The sequence below is a fragment of the Octopus bimaculoides genome, chromosome 15, assembly GCF_001194135.2.
Source record: "Octopus bimaculoides isolate UCB-OBI-ISO-001 chromosome 15, ASM119413v2, whole genome shotgun sequence".
Taxonomy (NCBI): Eukaryota; Metazoa; Mollusca; class Cephalopoda; order Octopoda; family Octopodidae; genus Octopus; species Octopus bimaculoides.
The window spans coordinates 35,772,728-35,781,959 of NC_068995.1; the positions used below are offsets into that span (position 1 = coordinate 35,772,728).

Below are 9,232 nucleotides of genomic sequence, written 5' to 3' on the forward strand. Positions count from 1 at the left end.
AAAACAGAAACAATTCCTATCATAGTAGGTGCCTTAGGTATAATAAAAAAAATATTCAGACAAATACATAACAAAAATAGCAGGACTTACAAATATATATAACATACAGAAAATTGCACTACTGGGTACTGCACACATTCTACGCAAAACACTTTCAATACAGTAAACATAAGAGCACCACAGCAAACCACAGCACATACCCAAGGCGCACAGAGCTGCGCTCGGTAGTGAAGTGAAAGCACGTTATAAAAATAAAACTACTGAATAATAATAATAATAATAATAATAATAATAATAATAATAATAATAATAATAGATCTAAAATAGATCTAGAAAAAATGATTTGGTTCGCCCCTACCTTTTCCCTTAATGTAAGAACTAACATACGTAAAAGATTCCTGTATCTCCAAAACAAGCGTTTTCCAGAAAATCACAGGTACAGGAAAATATTTAGCTGGCACTCAGTGAAATTATCATGCAGCTGCTGTCCCAATATGAAAAGCATCATTACACAAAAACAACACCAAGAGCCCACTTCCAGTTGTAACTGTCGAGACCCAGGAACCTGTTCACTCGACCAGGGATGTATGATTAAATCCATCATATATAAAGTAAAAGTTACAGCGATAAGAATAGCTATATCGGACTATCTAAAGGCGAATTCAAAAATCGCTATGTTAATCACATATCTTCCTTCTGACACAGGGACAAAAGTAAAGCTACTAAGTTGGCTAGCCATGTATGGGGTTTGAAGTCGAACGCCACACCACATAGGATAAAGTGGAAAACAGTCGAAAAATCCACACCATATATATGTTAACGGAACAAAAAATAATGTAAGCTATGCGTAGCTGAAAAAACTCAGAGCCTTTTCAGATCTAAGAACTCTAATACACTGCTGAATTTGCGATCAAAAATTTTCAGCGGTTGTAAGCATATGGCTAAGTTCCTGTTGACGAATTGGAAAGTACCACCCTCTCTGAATTGAACAATTGTACCACAGACTCTAAGCCATTATCTTTTCAGTCTTATAATTTACGGTTTAAGGAGTAATAGTTCTAATCCTCTCCTTTTACTTCTTTCTGTTTTCTTTTTCGCTTTCCATTTTTTCAATTTTCCCCTTTTTATATCTACTTCTTTCTCGCCTTTTCTCGTTTTTTCCTTTATGCTATCGACCCATTTTTAGTTTGTTATGCTATGTGGGCAGTACCCGAAGCTTGTGCTAGGATACCAGACGTGTTAAAAAATACTGTCATGCTCTCAGTACATGAAACTTATATATATATATATATATACAGTAAAGCCCCGATATACGAATTAATTTGTTCCCGGATCGTAAAGCGAAAACTCGAAAGCAGAGCGATAATTTTCCATAGTAGCAATGTTATAAATCGTAATTCGTTCCCGGAAAAATATTTTGCCTATAAAATTTATAATACTCGTAAATAAATGGTAATAAAACAACTGTAGAATGTCAAGAATATTTCATGTAAATTGAAAAAGAATGGTAAGATCATTTATAATAAAAAATATTATTATTATAAACGTTGCTCTGGGTTCAGTCCCACTGCGTGTCACATTGGGCAAGTGTCTTCTACTATAGTCTGGGGCTAACCAAAGCCTTGTGAGTGGATTTGGTAGACAGAAACTGAAAAGTTCGTTGTGTGTGTGTGCGTATCGCCTCCAATTGACAACCGGTGTTGGTATGTTTACGTTCCTCAAAACTAGCAGTTCGGCAACAGTACCCGATAGAATAGGTACAAAGCTTAGATCTATTTTAAAACGGGGGCCACATTTTTCATTAATGTTTTACGTAGTGTTTTTGGTACGGAAAGACTTTCAAACTTCGTATACTTATCTATTTTGTGTTATAGAACAGAAAAATATTTTTGTATTCGAATTTATTTCATGTAAAAAATTGTCTTATTTCGATAATTTCAACCAATCACTGACAAGTATTCAGTTGTTTATATTTACTCCTTTGGCTGATTAAGCGATGTAAAGCGTATTTAATCTCCATACCTTCGTTTTATTTGCTTTTTTCATTTTAAATTTGCTTTAACCCTAACCCTAACCCTAACCCTAGGGTTAGAGTTAGGGTTAGGGTTAGGGTTGATTGCTTCAGAATCGTTTGTTTATGTAGTCGGCACTTAATGTATATCGGCTGAATGGACGTCAGTGATTGGTTGAAATTACAGAAATACGACAACTTTAGCATGGAATAACTTATGGATTTCTTTTTTTTTTAAGAAGACTAAGAGAAAAAGATGTTTTATATGACACATTCTACCAGTGTTCCAAGTTTCAAAGTGTTTCGTTAATGAAAAATGTGGCCCCCGTTTTAAAAAAGATCCCAAAGCTTTTTTTAAAAAGTCGGTTTGTTCGACTAAAATTCTTCAAGGTTGTGCCCCAGCATGGTCACAGTCTGGCGTCTGAAACAAGTAAAAGAATACACACACACGCACACGCATATAAAATTATTTTCCCATTTGGTTTTCTCTTTTTATCCTTAACGTCAATCCGTTCTGTTTCTCTCTCCCCAACAGGCTGAACCATCACAGGACATCTTCCAAGAATATTTGGCTCTGTTTATCATTTTAATGATAATTGGGTTTCTTTGTCTTATACTCCTACTATCCAGCTGTATGTACCTCTATTGCCAACGCCATTCGGGCCATTGGGATCGGGCGTTAGCCGAACAGGTGAGACAAATTGTTTCCTTTTTATTCTCAGTTTCCCCGACCTTTGAATATGAAAGCATATGTACGTGTGTGTGAAAGAGAGAGAGAGGGGGGAAAGGGAGAGAGAGGGAGAGAGAGAGAGAGAGGGGGGGAAGAATGTGTGGAGCAATTTTTTGTGTATGAGCGTGTGTGTGAGAGAGAGTTCTTTTTAGTCCCGTGTGTTTATGAATTATATATAAAGCCTACATTCTAGACTGTGTAAATGTCTGCGTGTGTGTGTTTATGAGAGAAAGAGTGAGTGAGTGTGAGTGTGAGTGCGTGCGTATGTATTCGTGTGTTTGTAGCAAGTGACACCTGACAACTTCCCCCAATGCTAACAACTATTCACAAAATCATTCGATTTATTATTTGCTTCATTACTGACAAGAGACGTCATCAATGATTTACGAACGAAAACAATGAACGATGTACAGAAACATCGTTTCGTAGTGTCTTTGTTTTGCTTTCAATGTAAACGAACGAATATATTTCCTCTTTTCTTCTCCGTCTACTACTCCTCATTATTATTTTCTATATTATCATCACCCACTTCATCCTCATCTTTCTCACTACTACAACCACAACCACCACTAGGGTCGTGTTGTCGTTGTTTGTACTGTAATGTAGTGACAATATCGAATTCATTTTATAGTTTTTAGTAATAGTTTTATTTACATTTTACTTTAATACACTTGAGGAAAATATACGCCTCATCAGCATCACCCACCTTTTCTATGGATCTATATCTCTGGTAGCTTTGTGTTAGTGTAAGAAATAATTGTTATCTCTTGTTCTTACTTTTGTAGTCAATATTGCCACTAACAACTGGGAAATGAAAACAATATTTCTTTCTTTGGTTTAAAGACTTAAAACAAAAAGCATTCTCGTGTGCTACTAGATATTAAATGCTGTGCAGATTTCCGTTGTAAAGATGGTTTTTGTTGTCATTTTGTGGTTTCTTGAAGAGGGTGCAAGTATTGAAAGAATTGAACAGGTGTTCCAGTTATTATTGCTGTCTTATTTCTCCTCCTGTTACATATTTCTAAGTGCTCTAATCCACTATGAGTGATACCAATTTTTTCCAGTCTCCTTAAGCAACATTTTGAGCTCTGGGTATAGCAATTATAAAGTATTTGTTTCAATGAAATGCAGCTCTTCCAGCTACAAGTAAGTTCAATGCAATCAAAGCTATTAGAAGAGCTACATACTATAACAATAACACTGTTTGGCAATGCCAGGTTAAGCATAAACCCACTGGGCAGTGGATTGAGCAATCTTAGGGAACTAGGGGCCTGGTGCTAAACTATGTATGCTATGGTTGAGTATGCTGGATTCCTAATGCATTACTTTGTCCTGGGGCCTATAATGCTGACAAGGTGAAAGTATTTATCAGGAGTAAATTGTGAGTACCCCTAGCATGAAAAGATATTAACAATGAAACATTTGGTTCAGTGATGCAAACAGGAAAATAGAACTCAAAACGAGTATATATATATATATATATATATATATACAGAGAGAGAGAGAGAGAGATTTTTTTATTAGTTTGGTAAGTGCCAATGTACAAAACACTTGGCCCTTGAATCACTCTGTAATTTCGGCCAGTTATTAATAAAGGCCATTGCCAGTACCGTCTGACTGGCCTTCGTGCGGGTGACACGTAAAAGCACCCACTACACTATCTGAGTGGTTGGCGTTAGGAAGGGCATCCAGCTGTAGAAACTCTGCCAAATCAGATAGGAGCCTGGTGTAGCCATCTGGTTTCACCAGTCCTCAGTCAAATCGTCCAACCCATGCTAGCATGGAAAACGGACGTTAAACGATGATGATGATGAGGAAACATTTGAAAATTTATAACAAGTAACAGGTATATCCAGCCAGAACTTTCTTGGATCCAATAATATAGAGAGATACAGGTTGAAATGGTTCACCTTCTTGCATAGACAGTTGGTTATAGCAAGATGACTGCTTGATCTAAAATCAAATACATGTATAATAGGAGGAATGAGAATGTAAATAAGGAACAATGGATTTAATGAATAAGTGAATGGGGGCTATTGACCCATTTACAAGTTCAACAGAATGGAAGCAGAAAAAGAAGTTGAATTTTTAATTCTAGCTGATAAAATATTCATAACAGATACAATGACTTAAAAATGTGTGCGTGACCTCACCTGGTTTAAGGAAAGCACAAAATATAGTTCCATATATGACATTGCCAGCAGATCTAATATCATTTAATGTGCCAAGAATCAGAACTAATTTTTATCTTGAATTTGTAGCATTTGAGCCAATAATTTTCTGATAAAATCATCTACTCTTAATATTTTTGCTTGAAATTTAAGTGAAATTCTATTTTAACTTGGATAGTACATCTGTGGTTCCAATTACCTCTTGTTGATGAATTATTGATAATTTTGAGTAATTGGTTAAATTAACTTTCTTATTTAAACTGCTTGTGTCTGAGTTGTATTTGTAGGTATAAAATTTAGTATTCAAATTATGTTCATCTGACCATAAACTTACTTTGATCTTTTCTGTTTGACTTTCACTTTTTGAAATTTTAGAATTAGGTAAAAATTTTCAAATTTGGTATATTGATGTCATTTTTCATGCTGAATCTGATATTGTTACTCACTTGTTCCAGAAAAGATCCATTATTAACTGTCTAGATCATTAATTGATAATATTACTCCTGCACTCTTTTTTTTATCATCATATGATTTATTTATACCTGATCCAGTTAGTCATTAAATGGTTTTCATTACAAGTATCATTTAAATATCATACAACTTCTATAATTGACAATATTCATTTTTCTATCTATTGATGTTTCATTTTACAGTATCATGTGACTGTAGTCCCTCGACGAGATGCTTTGATTAACGAAAGCCCCTACAGTGATGACGTTATCATTCATGATGAGAAAGAGGACAAATTGGGGAACAGCCTTGGCAGTTCTTATCATGGTGTCAATCCAGGTAACAACCTATCCTACTCAAATAGCATCAAAGCAATCAATGACCTGAATAATTTGACCATGAGAAGCCATCCTAATGACTTCAACTCGCAGCCACTTGATGGAACTGAGGGCCTAGTCATACCTATTGACCAGTTCAGACCTGAAAAAGACACTATGAATATTGAAGACACAATTTTATGAGTAAGTGCTCACTGTGAGCACCAGATCAGCAAACACATTGTCAATGACAAAGAGTTAATCCTTTGACAATTCTTCAGTTTAAATCATCAGGAATAATTATCTCAAAACTACAAAGAAAACAAAAACATACCAAACTACACAGCTACCACAACTACTACTTCTACTGTCACTATTATTACTGCGATACAACGATTTCTGTTGCTGTGGCAACTAATTTACTTCAGCTACATCAACAACATCATTATCAACAACAACAACATACAATAATAATTAATGGTTTCCAGTATTGGAAGGGCGCACAGCACCAGAATTTTCAACTCAAACTACTCCAAATTTTAGTTAGTGTATCCACATAAATGTAGTCCTGACCAGTTAGTTTGTACTGGTATCGAGTCATATAAGTCGTAATAATAAAGTCAAACCAAATAGATACAACCGTCTCATTTTCTTTCAATACTGTTCATTGGTACATCTTCCCCACTACCTCACTATATATATATCCTCTTCTTTTCTCTCTCTCTCTCTCCCTTCTTTCTTCCCCTAACTTAGTAACTGATTTACGATTCTGACCATAGATACTGAAATATTTCCATCAATTGTTTCATATTTTGAAATGTTTTAACCGTGGAAGGTCTAACATTAAATGATTTCAAAATATCACTATTTAGTTTGACTTCTTTATTACAGCTTCATATATGTGTGTGTGTGTATATACACACACACACATATATATATATATACATATATATATACATACATACATATACACACACACATATATATATATACATACATATATATACATACATATATATATATATATATAATATATGTATATATACAGCAATCTCCAGTGTCATTCAACAGTTACTTTCCAGAAAGCATTTCTATTGCATGGAATCCAGAACCTGATATAATTTTTTTCTTTGGCTTTCGAGTTAAAATTTGAAATGTATTCCTCCACAAATTTTTTTAAAAAAGAAAAAAAAACATTAAGAATAAAACCACTTTTATAATCTTAACCAGAGTTTCCACAAGACAAAAATCCTTGTGTGTATGTGTGTGTGTGTGTGTGTGTGTGTTGTCTGTGTGTGTGTGTGTGTGTGTGTGGTCTGTGTGTCCATATGTATATATATACACACACACATATGTATGCATATGTGTACAGATGCATACACACATGCACATATATATATGTATTCATATTATACATGTATATATGTCTATGTATATGTATCTGTGTGTATATATATGTAAAATATATGTATTTATATATGTGTGTGTGTGTGTATGCGCGTGTGTATGTATATATATATATATATATATATATATATATATATATATATATGCACTCATACATACAAATTACTGCCATAGAACAATATGGGATTTTTGACAGTAATCATAACAATTACTTTAATCTGCTGATCATTCCAAGACACTTTCAAAGAAAGCTTCATACTTTTTTTTGTTTATGGATTTGTTTTGCAAGATTCCTGATGTGAAATCATGTATTGAAACAGATATTGTTATATTTGGGGATGGTCTTTTTTTTCTCTCTTTTCTTTTGGGCCTAGTAACCACAGGCACTGTATAGCGGTTCTCCATGGCAGCTTTAATATTATTCTTATTTTAGAGTCCTTACTTTCCTTTGTCCTTTGTTTGAAATCTAACAAAAGAACACTGAGATAAGAATAGTAATAATGAAGCTGAAGTGAGGAACAAATATACAGTGCATGTGCTTATTTGGAAAGAAAAAAATGAACATCTCATTCATACTTTTTCTTATTCAGTAAATTTGTACATTTTTGCATTTAATTTCTTTTCCAAGTAATTTTATATCAACAACTGCTTTTCTTTTTGTTTCTCAGACACATTTTTTTTATGTTACTTGAGGTTATAATTTTTGATTTTAGTCATTACAAGATGCATCTTTAAGATGGTTTTTTTATATATATTTTATCTTCGCTTGTAATTTTGAAATAGGAAATACTCAGTTTTAGCTAAACTGAAGTTGCACATAAACCTCACTTGACATTTTTATGTATTATATTTATTTTTAATAAAACTACTAGCTTATAATTATTCTGCCTCACTTTTTAACATCATTATTTTATATTATATATAAATATATACATACACAAGCACACAAAGTAACACATTTGTGTGTATGTGTTTATACATCTTCACTCACACACACATTCAAACATTACATATTTGTATAAGTGTATACATACATCCACACACATACACATCCTAACCACATGCTTCTAGATTCAGTCCCACTGTGTGGGACCTTGAGCAAGTGTCTTCTACAATACTCTCAGGCTGACCGAAGCTTTGTGGATTTGGTTGACAGAAACTGAAAGAAGTCCATTGTATATTTCTCTGTGTGTGTGTGTGTGTGTGTGTGTGTGTGTGTGTGTGTGTGTGTGTGTGTGTGCGTGTGCATGTGTATTGGACTTCTTTATATATTGTCATCTTGTTAGAACTGACTAAAGTCTATTCTAACAAAATGACAAAAAAATTTCAACAAGTCTTAATTTATTAATATTGTTGAGAAATAACTGATATAAGAACAAAGTCATTGGAGTATAGGAGCTTCCAAAGCCAGTCAGTCTTAACTTCTGTTATGGCCTGGAGAACTATGATCAACAAGAGGGGGCTGAGAACCGATTCTTGATGAACTCCTACTTGTACACTAAATTCCTTGCTATACTCATTGCTGACTTTCAACTTACAGCATCCCTGTACAAGGAATGTATTCTCCCTTCTATCACCTTTTCATACACTTTCTTCTAACACCTTCATGGTCATGCCCTTTCTATTCAACTCCTTTGCCAACAACCATCACGTAGTTGTCTACCACACACTTTTTTTTCAGTTAAACTCCCTCTATAAACTCCTACAATAAAAATCTGCATAGTGAAATAAATAGTAATACTAATGTTAAAATAAGCATCAGAATGTTATTGGCTATCTAACACCATTCATTCTTTGGTACTGGCACTGTTTTTGTCATTAACTCATTTGTCTGTGGCCCATTTCATCTGAGTGGAGTCAGGTGGACTTTTTTCTGGATGCAGTCTATGAAGTCTGCAGATGAAGCAACAGTAGCACCATGCCAGTGCAGAAGAAGCACCCCATTGTGGAATTTACTTGAGCTAGGTGCATTGCTGTACTCAGGAAGACCTGCCCACCACAACAGAATTGGAATCCTAAAACCAAGGCATTGGTGTGGGTGCTGGTGCCATGTAAAAAGCACTGGTGATGGTGCCACATAAAAAGCACCTAGCATACTTATTTCTTTATTGCCCACGAGGGGCTAAACATAGAGGGGACAAACAAG

The 9,232-nt window shown here is 34.4% G+C and overlaps 1 protein-coding gene across 2 annotated transcripts in view; it reads left to right on the plus strand.

Annotated features, from left to right (window-relative positions):
- LOC106883806 (uncharacterized) overlaps positions 1-7,968 on the plus strand; it is a 66,085-nt gene extending 58,117 nt beyond the window's left edge. For both annotated transcript variants that reach the window (XM_052973264.1, XM_052973263.1), the window contains exons 8-9: positions 2,547-2,702; positions 5,566-7,968. In XM_052973264.1, coding sequence (XP_052829224.1) covers positions 2,547-2,702; positions 5,566-5,883 — 474 coding nt within the window. In that variant the 3' untranslated portion in view covers positions 5,884-7,968. The remainder of the gene's footprint in view (positions 1-2,546; positions 2,703-5,565) is intronic.
- The last annotated feature ends 1,264 nt before the right edge of the window (positions 7,969-9,232 follow it).